The sequence below is a fragment of the Petromyzon marinus genome, chromosome 38 (genome assembly GCF_048934315.1).
Source record: "Petromyzon marinus isolate PM22_M1 ecotype Great Lakes invasive population chromosome 38, UKy_Petmar_22M1.pri1.0, whole genome shotgun sequence".
Classification (NCBI taxonomy): domain Eukaryota; kingdom Metazoa; phylum Chordata; class Hyperoartia; order Petromyzontiformes; family Petromyzontidae; genus Petromyzon; species Petromyzon marinus.
In genome coordinates this window covers 11,418,498-11,434,000 of record NC_133704.1, presented here as the reverse complement: position 1 = coordinate 11,434,000, position 15,503 = coordinate 11,418,498, and the positions used below count along the sequence as shown (strand labels likewise).

The following is a 15,503-nucleotide window of genomic DNA, read 5'->3' as shown; positions in this document are numbered from 1 at the left end:
CCGCCCTGCCCCCTTGCCCCCACCTTCCCCCCCCGCCCATCTCCCCCCACCCCACTGCTCCCCCCCCGCCCAATAAATGAAAGCGGAGACAACACAAGATGGCCGAGGCGCGGCTTCAGCCTGTGACGCGCGCCCAGCGCACGTGGCGCCGCCTCTCGGCTGCGCTGCGCCCTCGACTGCGTCTCGCTCCGAGTCCGGGGACTACTGCCGCGGGAGCGGGGGGGTTCAGCGCGGGGCCTCGCGAGGACTTGCGGGCAAGAGCCACCGACTTGAACCCCCCCAGCCAAGAAGCCGTGGGATTCGAGACGGCGTCGTCGGACTCCGAACCCTCTCCCTCCCCCAAATCAGCCTTGAATCCCCGCAAAGCACCCGGACCCTAAAGGCAGGAAGCGCTGGGTTTCAGAGCTCTGAGCCACGGGCCTTGAGCCCGGAGCCAGGATATCCCCGACACCGCACGAGGAACGTCGAGCTCTCAACCCGTTACACACCCGGAGACCGCCCGCTCCCGGGAAAATATAAGGGGAGGAGGGAGGCAGGGGGAGGGGACTGCCGAGGTCGTGATCCCCATGGCGGAGCAGGAACGAGAGGAGCTGCCCGGGAAGGAACAGAAGCAGCAGCAGGAGAAGGAGGACGAACAGGAGATGGAGGAGATGGAGGCGGAGAGTGGGTCCGAGGCCGGGTCCGCGGGGCCCGCAGCGGGGCCCGGCACCGACTCTGACTCGGAGTCCGAGACGGACGAAAGTGAGAAGGAAGCGGAGGTGCAGCGGCTGGAGGAGCAGGTGGGGAACACGAGGGGCCGGGTCGCGGAGGATGGGGGTGAGGTGGGGAAATTATGGCAGCGTGGGTCAGGTTAGGTCGACCGTGCCGTGTTCGGGTCGGTGAGATGTGGCTCGGCTCGTTGGTGCTAAGTTCAGATGCGGGGTAACTTGCTGGTGGAGTAGCCGGCGCGGCATTGGGTCAACTAATGTGGGTTGTGCCCCCCCCCCACCACCTAGTCAAGCGGTGTGCTGCGTTCGAGTCGGGTCACGCCGTCTTGGTGTGCCAGGGGTCCTCGAGACCCGGGTTGTTGACACTCGATAGCTCGAGTATAATAGACCGCGTTAGGGTCGCGTTAAGAGTCTCCTTTGCTCCTTCCTCTGCTCACCGAAATCCCATGCCAGTGGCGTCGGGGTCAGGTCGGTTTTGATTAAACTGTGAGTCAGGGTCACCGTAACTGTGCCTTATATATATTTTTTGTAAACACAGTATTTGTATTTTAACGTACACCCCTTTTGTCCAGTCGACTGCGAGGTGAAGGCCCTCCACACCCCCCACGCTGTCAGCCGTGGTGGTTGTTTGACCACGCACACTTCACGCGCTGGTCAGTGCGTGTCGGTGAACGGCTCAGATGTAACTCGCCACTGATGTTAGCCGTGATCGGGAATGGAACTCGGGTCAACCGGGGTCACAGCGCAGTGCGCTAACACCTCGATTGCGCCACCGTTCCCCCAAGGGAGATTCGGGAGATTGTGATGCACGGTATCTTATTTTCTTTGTATACAGGTGTGTGCATGGCGATGTTGCAAGTTGTCGATGGGTGGTGATGTGCGCTAACCGCTGCGCCACCGCTCCCCCCCCGTGGCTTCTTGGGTTTTCGAAATGTTTGTATTGTTCGTCCTGGGACAATTGCTCTTGTCGCATGAAATGATGGCACGCGTTTCCGCTTAAGTGTACGAATCCCACTTTAGTTTATCATTCATAGCGGTGCTCAAGTTAAGGGCAGAGAGAGGGAAAAAAATCTGTTTTAAGGTGCTAGAGGTGAGGGGGGGGGACCGAATTGGAGGTGAGAGAAGGGGGGGGGTCGCGACGGACGCGTGGCGGGCCTCGTAGAGCGTCCCTCGCGAGCTCCCCCACCGCTTGTGGGGTACCCCATCGCCATCGCACGGTGGGTTCGCATTGTCTCGGCTGCTGCTTTGTCCGCTCAGCTGCTGCTGCTGCTACCCGCTAATGCTGCAGTTTCTATTGTGCAGGGCGCACCGGGGCGCCCAGCCTTTAGGGGGAGATGGTAAGGGGAAAGGGGGGGGGGTGACACTCCATGAGATGGCCTCGTAACACCCAGCAGCAGCATTCCCATGCAGAATTCCCAATGGGTAATTCCCATGCATTATTATTACATTCCGATGCACCGGCGGCACCCTGCACCACGAGCAGGCTTCAACATCATCGTCCACCTTTTGCCACACATCAGCACCATGCAGAATTTCCGTGCATCAGCATCATACAGAATCCCACGCATCATACAGAATCCCACGCATCGACACCATGCAGAATTTCATACATTCACACCCTGCAGAATTCCCATGCATCAGCACCCTGCAGAATCCGATATTTCAGCACCTTGCACAATTTCCATTCATCATTACATTAGCATCCATCGGCACACTGCACTGTGACCGAGATCTGTAGAAATATGTATCGCCATCTTCATTGTAACAATGCATTGGCACCCTGCACAATTATCCTGCATCGCTATTTTCTCAGGCCAGTTAACCCTGGTAACCTAAGTTCGATTCGCATCCATGGCTAATATCAGTGGCGTGTGGAGGCCTTCATCCAGCAGTGGATTGACCAAGGACTGTGAAACAATCCTGCTGTCGCTCTCCCGCTTGTGTTATCGGGTTATGCCACGTGTGGTTTGGCATTATGTCTGATGTTCCGCTGCAGGTGCTGGGAGCTTCATCAGCAACTGTTTTTCAGGAAGCTGATGGTAATGTCCCAAGAAGTTCCTGCAGTATTGCCCCCGTTCATTGCCTCCTCACACCCCGTGCGTTGTACCTCCTCACCCTGCATCGGGAAGTTCAGGTTATATTTTTTTAAAGTTACGTTTGTCAAGAGCATAGGTCGAAAGTTCCACAGTGCCAAGTGGGCTGCAAGAAACGACACTCTTGAAGGTGTGACTCGAGGTGTAATTAAGTCGGTTTCTTGAATTGAGCAGGGCTATAAGAAACTTAGACAAAATGGAGATGATGGGAGGACATTCCCAAGTGGAGCAGTTACTAGGAAGGAAGCAAAAATAAGTTGGTCATAATTCGTTCATATTGGGTTCGATCATGTCGGTATAATGCCATTTTTTATTTTTTATAACCCTCTGTCACCTGACAGAGCCAACCCATTTAATGTGTTTTGTAAAACTGTCAATATTTCACCCCCTTTTTAAACATTACAGTTTACTGACATGCCAAATCAAGTGGCATATTTGCCCATCACGTGACAACTTAATTTGATTGGCTCTGTCGAGTGGCGGGTGCATGGGTGGGGGATTATAGTTAAATAATCGACATTATACCTACACGATCTAACCCAGAAGAAACTCGTCATGAATCGTGCACAGTGGTCGTGAAAGCATACGCAACGCGAAGAGAAAGCGTCGTGACCGGCTCCAGCACGGTGCTGTGGAGATGCAGGCAAACGGCAAGCGGGCACGGTTGGCTGTGTGTGTTGTGCGGAAGAAGTTCAACATGCGCACAGCGCGGCTGACTTTTGCCTGTGCTGCTCTGCAGTCGCTTGGCTGAAAAAGGTGGTGGCGAGGGGGGGGGATAGGTTTTGCTCAATCCTGGCCCAGTTGGCTTAACAAACATCCGCTGTCTTAACGGTTGAGCTCTCCAGAGAGCACGATTTTAAATTGTTCCAATTATTGTTTAATGTTTAAGGTTAACACGCCCTCCCACCCACCCCTCGGTTGAAGCCCCCGTAGTATTTTGCTCGGATTGTAAATGTTGTGGCTTTGCTTTCCAACACACTGATGTGCTGCTGTACTACTAACGAATTGTCACGTTCTATTTTACGTGAAAAACCTTACTATTTTGGCTGTGATGGGTGGTGGCGGGCTTAACAACACATTCAGGGGCGGAGCCAGGGGGGGGGGTGACAGGGGTGACATTCTGCTGTATAAGTGTTCGACACTCGGTCTGGCGGACTCCGTGCAACTGCATTGTCAGAGTGTGTCGCCAACCGATGGCGTCTAGTTTCAACAGCCTGACTCTCTTCTCTTAATCATTCTTGAAATTAAAATTTGTTGAATGTCACCCCGGCCTGAAATCCTGGCTCCGCCCCTGAACACATTTATATATTTACGCGATCTAACCCCCCCCCCAAAAAAACCTGGATTATGGATGATATTGTTTGCGGAAGTCTACTACGTGTTAAACTGAGTGTCTTGCTGTTTGTCCGTTATTTCGAGGACAACCCGTGTGGGCAGCTTTCCAGGCGGTGATGACGAACGGCGGCGGAGGCGGCTTCGCTACGGAAAGTTGCGCTTTTTCTCGCGAGCGCTCTGCTGTAGTGCGTGCGTAACCCTCGGGGCGGAAGGGGGTCGCGCAAATTATATGCAAACAGTGTGCTCATATGGCTGCGCCTTTAAGGCTCTTGGCATGAACAAGACTAAATAAGCAAGGCTTCAGATAAGAGGCAGGCAATATACGACGAGAAGCTACGAAATATTATTTATTCTTAAATGGAATCGTGACCCCCACCCCCCCCCCCCAAGTTTGGCAGCTTGTTGCATTGCACAAGGGGCGAGTCCTTACATTGCCCTCTGACGTCGGGTTCTGTAGCATCTTGTCCATCTGTCCGACTTCTCTAAATCTTGTCCATCCGTCCGACTTCTCCTCTCGTCTGGTGCGGAGGTTGATCGACAGCGTTTTTGTGTCCGCGTTGAGGTTGACGACGGAAAATGGAAGCGGGGGCAGTGGCGTCGCTTAGGTGATCCAAAGTTTGAGACGTATAGACTTGCGTTGAAATTCAGAGAATTATACCACGGAGACCCAGAGACTCGCTTGGACACTTCTGCCCGACTCCCATATGGATGGAGGGAGTTGAGCAGCAACGTCTATTACGCCCGTGTCGAGGTGGGAGATTAAGCCTGTGGACGGCTTCAGGAGGAGCAGCCTCGTGGTGAAACTGGGGACCGCGGTGGCTGAGAGATGTTAACTACCCTGCCTGGTATGCAAGAGGTCGTGGGTTCGATCCCGACCCCGACTCCTGTGTATTTGGAGTTTTGCATGTTCTCTTTTCCTGTGGGTGTGTGGATTTTTTTCCTCCGGATCCTCTAGTTTGTCTCCCCCCACATTTAGAATCAACGTCACGCGTTTGGAGTAATCGGCTGCTATAAATGTCCACATGACAAGCCACTTTGATGGGCTATCATTTGTGGCCAGGTCGTTTATCAAAAATAGATATATAGCTCATATGGCCTTAACTGGTAAAATAAAAAAAATTGTCTTGAATAGTATATCGTGTACATGTCCACATGCACCTTTGCCCGCACACTTCCACTCCTGTGATCTACCCACGCTTGGGTAAATCATCGACGTTGTTTGGCCATACTTCACCACGCTGGTCGATGCTGGTTGGTGAAGGCGGGGGAGCATACTACAGAACAGCAATTCTATATGTTTGCACAGTCCCGCAGTTGTATAGTACAGCCTGCCGTGTGCATGGTGGTCACCCATCCAAGCACTGTCCAGGCTCAATCGTGCTTAGCTTTCAGGATTTTACGAGATCAAGTGCATTTCCAGGTGTTTTAAAACTATAAACTAAATTGTTATTGTCAATAGTTCAGTTGAGAAATATCTGAAACGCTGCCGGAGAAAGGTCAAAGCGGGCAGTGGTACTCCTGTGTTGGTCCACGGTTTGAGATTGGTGACCACAGTCCCGCTGTTGGTTAATCTTCATGGCCCATCAGTGTAGCAGCAGATAGGGGCACCTTCTCTGTGCTGGGTCGTTTCGACATTTCGTAAGCATTCCAACTCGTTCAGGTTTTAGTGCAATTAGGAATGTTAAACGTTTTAAAAAATCGAATAGAAACTGAATACGCCCACATTTAGATCGTCTTAAATCATTACACGTTTCATACTCCTTTTTTAGATAAAAAAAAATAGTAATCCATATTTGAGCAGATCAATAACAAACCCACATAAGCAAACAATGTCTCCTTTACACGTCCGTCTCTCGGAATGTGGAGGAATTGAAAGTGTTTCTTACACAAACCATCAGCCGGGTGCACGCCATCTCCGCCTGTTATCGCGCGTTCGGAATAAACGCAGGCAAGATGCACCGTGCCACACGCGTAATGGAATTTTCTTTCGTGGGGTAGACCGTGAAAAAATGGGGAACAAATTGAAAATCACGCCCGAGAGAAAGCCGGTAGATTGAGCGGCGCGCAAAGCATTGCTGGCTCGCCGCCGCTGGCCTGCACCACAAGCTGGATATGGTCTAGATGTTTTTCCCGTCGTGGAAATAACGGGGGATTTGCTCAGGAAATTATTATTTAAATATTTCGCCCGGACGGTGATCCCTTCATTGAGATGGAACGGTTCGCAAGGGTGCGCAAGATGTCACATGACACGTGCAAAGCAACGACGTAATGCCACTTGCACACAGATCATTTGTGCAATGAAATGGCTCTACCAGTAAAATTAGTGATTTGTCAAACTTTCTTTTTTAAATCCAGAGTAATCGACGGGTTATGTCGATAATGTGACAACATCAGTTTTTGACAGCATGTGCCTGAAAAAGTGAAGTGTCAGTTGCATTGGATCACACCCTCCTCCCCAAATGGTTACCTTTGATGTAAAAGTCACCGGGTGAGAATCTCACTGTACTCTGTTTATATTTATGTACAGGATGCGCAAGATCCCCCCCCTCTTCTTCTCTGCATCTATGCCTCTGCCATGCCTCTTGAGTGCATCGACCGTCATGCATATTTAAACTCTTTCGAGCTTTTGGTGAACTTCTTTTGCATCCCTACGCAGCCATCCTACAGTTTAACAGCAAACGAATAAAGACCAGAAAGTGCAGCCTTGCAAACAACAAACACGTATTATGAGTGGCACCCGATAACGAGTCACTTTTAAGCAATCATCATTCGTGCTTGATGTACATAAAAGGACAAAAAGCAACATGTGAAAATGTTAAAAACAGTTCTCAAGTTAAGAGCAACCGATGTCACGACAATGGTCAAAGCGTGGCATTTCACGTCGCACGGTTACGTGCAAAAAATGGTATCGTGGCAAAAATTTAGTGCGGAGTTTCTGTGCTGGCGCTGCTTGCTCCGGCATGGGATGGCATCGCCCTACTTTTGCCAAGTTAGTCACAAGCACGTCGTCGAAGCAAATTGATGCACCGCGCATCACAGCCACCGAGTTTGTGTCTTATCGTGACACGGTTTAAACGTCGTAGCATTTAGCAACTCGGTATTGCAGGGAATGGTTTTGATTCGTTAATAGAAAGAGGCGGTAACAAGGGGAAGAGCAAAGCAGCGGAGGCTCTGCTGAGGACAGTGAAAGTCAACTCTCAATTACCCACGTGTGGATCATACCCGAGTGTCAAGATAAAGCTTGCTTGCAAAAATAATAATTAAAGATCTTTCGGCGAGCACCGGTTTTAATGAATACTTGCTTGTCGGTGGCCAATTTAATGGCGAGTCAAGCGAGATTAGCCGCCCACACCAAGTGCGGTGCCTGCGTGCGGTGCAGCTGTAATTTATTTTAATAAATGTTCACGCACGACAGTGTATTCTTAATCTCGCATACATACATACGTACATTTGTTCCCTTCTCAAGCACAGAAAAGCACGTCCCTCCCGTGTGTAAAGCAGTTTGTGCTGTATTTTTTTCCGTCCAGTAACCTATTTGTGCACAAATGGTCGTGCACATTCTGTCGATGTTCGCACATCCAATGTTGCCGCGTATCCGACCTCTGCCTCCGTGCCCGGCGAGTCTCCTGGCCACCTCGCATCCACGGCGAGTCGGCGCACGATCCGCTGACCTTAGCCTCGGAGCGCGTTGGATTGCAGCTGCGCGCCACCGCGCCCAGCTGCAGCAAAGTTGGTCGGCACATCGGCAACGCCGACCCGTGTTCGGCCGTTTTCATCGTCAACCTGTGAAGTGGATCCGGTTACCTCCCAACTCTCGAGAGCGATATTTCATCTGCCGCGCTCCGTTCCCATGCCAACGCACACGCTAAAGTCAACAACAACAATAACACCATTTATTTGTCGCTTTTCCATCAAGGATCTCAAAGCGCTGTACGGGACACAGCAGCAGCAGACAATCAGCTTAACAATATCCATAATAAAGGAGGTTTTTTTTGGTTATATCGCGTAAATATATAAAGGTATCGTTAAACCCGCCACCACCGGACACAGCCAATTAGTAGGGTTTGTCACGTAGACAGAACATGCCAATTCGTTACTAGTACAGCACGCCAATGTGTGAGCAAAGCCACAACATTTACAATCTGAGTGGTGGCGGGTTTAACGACACATTTACGCGATCTAACCTAAAAAAACTGTTATGGATGATATTGGTCGCGAAAGACTACGTGTTAAACTAAGGATATAATGTTATAATCCATTTACTAAATTAACAAAAAATGTAATAAACGTAATAAATTGGTTTTAAGACGCATTTTTTAAATGTCCATAGACTCAAAGATCCCTGATATCTTGTGGAAGGGCGTTCCGTAGCCTGGGGGCTACACGGGAATTTTTTTGGGTCACCCATGGGCCAAAGAAGCAGCTGGGAAAGCAGAGAAGATCTGCATCCCCAGATCTTAGGGACCTTGAGGGGACACGTGGGTGCAGCATACCAATGATGTAGGCAGGGGCAAGATGGTTCACCGCCTTGTAAGTGAACAAAATGAATTGCGGCATGTGGATGCCTCAATACGGCAGTGGATTGGATGAAAGGGCTATACATTCTAATTATCGTTTCGTACAAACCTCCATGGCCTTTGACCAGATCGCCTGGAATCTCATCGGAAGCTCAGAAGCTAAGGAGGCTTCAGCCTTGGTACGTGATCTTGACGGACGACCACCACTGCACATACAACGGGTGTCGTGCACATAAGCTGCTGTGGGGTCCCGCTGTCAGCAGTGCAGCAATCTCCATTTGTGTACCGTACCTCCGATTAGCGCGGTTGGCTACGTACGGTGCGAAAGAAGTTCAACATACATAGATGCACGCGTGTGTGTAACGCTCCGAAGTCTCTGCTTCCCCACCTTTGACCAACCTGCACTGATACTCTTTGATTCTATTCGGTAAAGTCACGTAGGTAAAAAATAAAACAACAAAAAATCACACCTACGTGACTTTACCGAATAGAACCAAAGAGTATGGATCCTTGCAGTCACGAAAGCTTTAAATCTAGAATCAACCTGCACTGAACCCACCACAGCGGTTCGTGGATTGCGCTATAAACTTGGCGACCCGAGTTCCACTCGAGTGATGTGCGAACCGGCCCCCGGCCTCCCAGGCCCTGCGTCGTCAAGTTCATGGTCAATTAATCCCGACGTGGCATAGGGAAGAACCCTCATTCAAGGGTTGTGAATTATTATCATCGTTGTCAATCGTCGGTAGGTGCGACGCTTGTGTCTGTTTAGGCCTGTTTTGCCTGGCAGCTCCTCCTTGCCGTTTGCAACAGTTCCATCGCCAATGTGCATAAATTGGAGCTGTTGTGGGTTTACTCTCCAACACACCGGTGGTGCGAATTGGCACGTTTTGTTTACGTGACAAACCTTGCTAATTGTCCGTGTCCTGTGGCGGCGGGTTTAACGACGCATTTATATTATTTACACGATCTAACCCAACAAAAACCTCTTGTGCATGGTGTCGCGCGCGTCCTGGGACGGCCAGCGGTGGCTGTTTGTGAAAGGCCCTAGGCCTTGGCTTCCCGCCCGCGGGTGCGATCTCCTTTAAACGATTAATTCGGCCGCGGCACAGATCATCGCGAGCGTTGATGACACTTGATAGTTTCATTCGGAGCGCCGTACCCCAGAGGCTCGCCCTGAGTAACGGCATCGGCTCGAGCGGAATTGATGGCCCTTTGACGGGCAGGGGGGGGTGGAGTGCCCTGTCACACCAGGAATTGTTTTTTACATTATCAGTGACAAGGTGGTTTGAAACAATGGTGGCAAGTGTCTTAAATCCCTCCCCCCTACCGCCTCTGTCCACCCGGCGTTATAAATGGATTAAGTTCAAGAGGCCGGTCGTGTTTATCCGGGGGGCGGGGGGGGGGGTAAATTGTGAGTGCTCCCATCTATTCCCAGACGTCTGATCCCCCTTCGAGGAAAGGGGGGGGCTCTCTCGAGCTCTTTCTAGTGGAGGTTCTTCCACAAGCAGTGGCGCATGTGGCCAGTTGCAGGGCTTCCCCCTATGCGTTTTTATCAATCACCAGCCATCTTCTACCGGATATATATATGTGTGTGTGTGTGTGTGCGCCTCCGGTAAGGAGCACGGGTTTTCAATCAGAAATGTGCGAGTTCAAAAAATTGCGGTCTGCGATGGAATCGGACCCTTCAATCTTTCTGGGCATTCGTAAAACACAAGCAAAGCACCTTTTTTTGTTTGTCCTACGGACCTATTCGCCTCCGCCATAGAAAACCGGAATGAACGCCCACGGTGGCTTCTGGGTTATAAAATAGGAAGAGGGATGAGTGCCCCTCAAGCTCTTTTGAGTGGGGGGGGGGTGGGAAATGCTTGGACTATTTTTATTATTTTCAATCCAGAATATAGTCCACAGGACCCGTGGCCAAATTCTCCCGGGACGGGATGAGCACAGCCCCGTCAAGTCTCGGAGACTCTGCCGGTTTTAACCAGCTTTTCGCTACGATGGTGCGGCCACCATCCATTATAAAGGCACTTGCGTTCCGTTTGTCCGTCAACTAAATTATAAGGGCTTTTCAGAAGGCCTGCATCAAAAAGTTATCGAAAATGGGGACCCCCCCCCTCCACCCCAGATGTGGGGGTAAAAAGTTTATCCAACAGGTTTACAGCAATTGTCGATCCCCCCCCTCTCCACTCCCCCAAACAAGTTATTTATTTTGTATGGATGTACACCTACAGGTGGATTGGGTTCAGTGATGACGTCGTCCTGCTGCTCTATTTAAGACCGGAAGCAGGTGGATGGCTTCACTCTTCTGGCAAATCGCCTGATGATGCTGGATGTAATTACCAGCGAAACGTCGTCATCAGATTGTAAATGGTGTGGATTCACTCTTCAACACACCGGTGGGATGAAGTCGTCACTATTTGGCCGTTTGTTTACGTGACAAATCCCTTACTGATTGGCCGTGTCGGGTGGTGGAAGGTTTCGACACATTTATAAATCACGCGATCTAACCCAAAAACCTTTTTATTATGAATAATATTGGTCGCGAAAGCCTACGTTTTAAACATACACCTACACACGCTACGTGCAATAGTCAGTAGTAACTACTATAGTCATATACACTTACACACAGTAGTCAGTAGTGTCTACTATAGAGTCATATACACCTACACACCCTACATACAATAGTCAGTAGTGTCTACTATAGAGTCATATACACCTACACACCCTACATACATTAGTCAGTAGTGTCTACTATAGAGTCATATACACCTACACACCCTACACAATAGTCAGTAGTGTCTACTATAGAGTCATATACACCTACACACCCTACATACAATAGTCAGTAGTGTCTACTATAGAGTCATATACACCTACACACCCTATATACAATAGTCAGTATTGTCTACTATAGAGTCATATACACCTACACACCCTACACAATAGTCAGTAGTGTCTACTATAGAGTCATATACACCTACACACAATAGTCAGTAGTGTCTACTATAGTCATATACACCTACACACCCTATATACAATAGTCAGTAGTGTCTACTATAGAGTCATATACACCTACACACCCTACATACAATAGTCAGTAGTGTCTACTATAGAGTCAGTAGTGTCTACTATAGAGTCAGTAGTGTCTGCTATAGAGTCAGTAGTGTCTACCATTGAGTCAGTAGTATCTACTATAGAGTCAGTAGTGTCTGCTATAGAGTCAGTAGTGTCTGCTATAGAGTCAGTAGTGTCTACCATTGAGTCAGTATCTACTATAGAGTCAGTAGTGTCTGCTATAGAGTCAGTAGTGTCTGCTATAGAGTCAGTAGTGTCTGCCATAGAGTCAGTAGTGTCTACCATAGAGTCAGTAGTATCTATTATAGAGTCAGTAGTATATACTATAGAGTCAGTAGTGTCTGCCATAGAGTCAGTAGTGTCTACCATGAGTCAGTAGTGTCTGCTATAGAGTCAGTAGTGTCTACCATGAGTCAGTAGTGTCTACCATAGAGTCAGTAGTGTCTGCTATAGAGTCAGTAGTATCTGCTCACATTGGTTGGGAGGGGAAGAATAGGACATCAGTGGGGGCATCGGGTGAGGCCGCTTACATTCTAATACATAAAATAGGAGTTGTAGACTGCTGCAGGTTTTCACGTTGTCATCAAGGGATTGCTGCAGCAAAATACGATGTTGTACTGTACTATGCTGCTACTTAGTTGCTCCCCCCCCCACCTTCACCAACCTGCCACTGACCATTGTGGTCAAACAACCCACCCCCATGGTAGGTGCTCATCTGGCAGTGGGTTGACAAAAGGGCTGTACGTGTACTTTAGTAATAAAACAAAAATTGGACGGCGCCTTGAGATGCTGCCGTATTTTACATGCTGTGCGAATCCTCGTCGTTGTTGTTGTTTATTGTTGTTGTTTATTGTTGTTGTTTATTGTTGTTGTTTATTGTTGTTTATTGTTGTTGTTTGTGTTGTGTGGCGCAGCTCTCCATCAACGCCCATGACTACAACTGCCACACGGACCTCATCAAGCTGCTGCAGCAGCTCGGGGAGCTCGAGAGACTGGCCAAGGCACGGCAGAAGATGAGCGAGCTCTTCCCGCTCACCGAGGGTGAGTGCGCGCCTCCAAAGGTTCATTCTTTTGTTGTGTTTAAGCCAGGTGAGGGGTCGAGAGCCATCCCGGGGGGTCACCAAAATGACGGAAAGCAGAACGTGTATATACACGCAAAGTAAAGTGCGGAGGTGACGGAGATAGAAATCGAAGGAAAGATAACTGGTGTCACATGGCCATGTCTGTTTCCGTACGCTCATGGATATTCCTGTGCATCCTCGTGTGTGTCCCCATGTTCTCGCGTGTTCCTCCTCGTCTCTGTGTGTCTCCCGTGTGTGTCCCCCGTGTGTGTCCCCCGTGTGTGTCCCCCGTGTGTCCCCCGTGTGTCTCCCGTGTCCCGCCCTTGTTCCCCCGTGTTCCCGCATGTCCTCCGTGTCCCCCCCCGTGTGTCCCCCTTCCGCGTGTCCCCCCCCCGTGTCCCCCCCCACCCCCCACCCCCCCCCCCCGCCCACGTGGCTGCTCCCGGCAGAGCTGTGGCTGGACTGGCTCAAGGACGAGATCCGCATGGGCACAGACGAGGCGGAGCGAGACCGGGTGTCAAGCCTGTTTGAGAGAGCCGTGAAGGACTACCTGTGTGAGTATCCCTCCCTCTCCACACTCTCCCCGTGTGAGCGGTGGACTCCGTGCGTTGCCCGCGACCGGGGTCGCGCTTTACGTCAGACGTCCTCCGAGAGGCTGTTGACTCTCTAAACGGTGTTCCTCTTGGCGATCGCCCCGGCACGACGGGCTGTTGGCGAAGCGAGACTCCGTAGACTCGGCCCAGTTCGAACGCCGGGCCGGGAAAGGGGAGGAGGGGGAGAAGGATTGACCGGGCCAAGATGTCAGGGAGGAGCGGGTGATGACGGGAGAGGAGGGGAGGGAGAAGCGAGAAGGAAAGAGCGAGCAGACGCGAGCTGAAAATCAGCGTGGCGTCTTGTTTTCACAGGGGAGGGGCAGCAGGGAGAGGGGTCGGGTGATTTGCGGGAGGCTTTGGATGGATATATAAATACATCCATCCCTATGTATATTACGTTCGTCTGCGTGTGGGCGCAGTGTGTGGCCACGTGGTGCTGGCCGCCCACCCCCTCGTGCGCCGTGCCGTACGTGTGTTGAACTTTTTTCGCACAGTACGTAGCCATCCGTGCTAATCGGACGTTGTGGGGAAGGACAACAAACTTGACGCAAGAAGCACTTCTAAATGAATGACTTTTCAGTCTCGGTGATTTGAAAGTGCACGGCTCCAGCGGCGGGTGGCTCTTCGTCTTCGTGTGGCCGCAGGTCCGGAGATCTGGCTGGAGTACGCGCAGTACTCCATCGGCGGCATGGGCCAGGCGGGCGGGGTGGAGCGGGTGCGCGCCGTGTTCGAGCGAGCGCTCACCGCCGTCGGCCTCCACGTCACCAAGGGCAGCGCCGTGTGGGACGCCTACCGCGAGTTCGAGAACGCCGTGCTCGGCATGATGCAGGTGCTCGCTCCGTAGTCACCCGTCCGGTGGTGGGCGGGGGTGGGGTGGTGGAGGGGGGGTGGTTATGGGGGGGGGGGGGGTGTTGTGGGGGGGGTGGGGTTGTGGGTGGAGGAGTAATGGGGTGGGTGGTGGGTAGTGGGTGGTGGGTAGTGGGTGGTGGGGGGTGGGTGGGGATGGGGGTAGTGGTGGGCGGTAGGGGGGGGTTGTGGGGGTGGGTGGTGGGGGGGCGCTAGCAGCGGCCACGCACATAAATGACCGCTTCTCTATAATAGCTCAATGCTGTACTACTTTTGTTGAGCCGTAAATGATAACTGGGAGGCAGATCTTCGTGTAGGGGTTTGCGCTAGTTGTTTTATTAAAGACCTCTCTTCGCGCACGGCTCCGTGTACTGCACACTCACTGCCTATACTCCACACCCCAGGGGTAGGGGTACTGAGGATTCCCTGGCACACCCGCAGGCTACCCTAGCCTGGTGCCAATTTCCCCCTACCCCCTGGGGTCCCATCGCTCCCCCAGGGGAAGGGTACTGGGGAGGTCCCTAGCACACCCACAGGCTACCCTAGCCTGGTGCCAATTTCCTCCTACCCTGGGTCCCATTGCTCCCCCAGGGGAATGGTACTGGGGAGGTCCCTAGCACACCCACAGGCTACCCTAGCCTGGTGCTCATTACCCCCTACCCCGGGGTCCCATCGCTCCCCCAGGGGTAGGGTACTGGGGAGGTCCCTAGCACACCCACAGGCTACCCTAGCCTGGTGCCAATGTCCCCCTACCCCGGGGTCCCGACTTTCACCCTTCACGTTCCCGGACTCTCCAGACGACCCTGAACCCGTGACGGGTTCCAGCTTAAATCCCCCAGGGGGACATGACGTCACCATCCCGGCCCCTGTGCATGATGTCACCGTCCGTGACGTCATTGTACCAGAGGGCGAGCGTGACATGACGTCACTCACTCCTACTCTACACTTTTATCACAATGCCGCTCAGCCCAGCGCAGTCCAGTCCAGTGCAGCTGGGAGTAGAAGGAAGGGGGTGGATAGAGGGGGGGGGCCTCCCAATGTGTCTCCACCACCGTTAGCGAGCGTGCCCATCGGCCCAGGGACGGACCCATTCACCGCCGCTTAGTAGCGAAAGGTGGTGGTTGTTATTGTCGCTGTGCATCACCGTTGGTCTGTTGCTGTGTGCCACCTTGTGTGTGTGTGTTGTGGTGCGCGTTTGCGTGTCACCGTGAGTACGTCACTGCGGAGCGTCTCATGTGCGTCATATTTGGTGTGTCCGCTGTTTCTCAGTGGTTCA

General features: G+C 51.7%; 1 protein-coding gene across 1 annotated transcript in view; it reads left to right on the top strand.

Moving 5' to 3' along the window:
- The first annotated feature begins 125 nt into the window (after nucleotides 1-125).
- Nucleotides 126-15,503, top strand: part of SART3 (spliceosome associated factor 3, U4/U6 recycling protein) — a 34,414-nt gene continuing 19,036 nt past the window's right edge. The window contains exons 1-4 of the mRNA XM_076072668.1: nucleotides 126-779; nucleotides 12,642-12,768; nucleotides 13,238-13,342; nucleotides 14,026-14,210. Of these exons, the coding sequence (XP_075928783.1) occupies nucleotides 567-779; nucleotides 12,642-12,768; nucleotides 13,238-13,342; nucleotides 14,026-14,210 (630 nt within the window). The 5' untranslated portion in view covers nucleotides 126-566. The remainder of the gene's footprint in view (nucleotides 780-12,641; nucleotides 12,769-13,237; nucleotides 13,343-14,025; nucleotides 14,211-15,503) is intronic.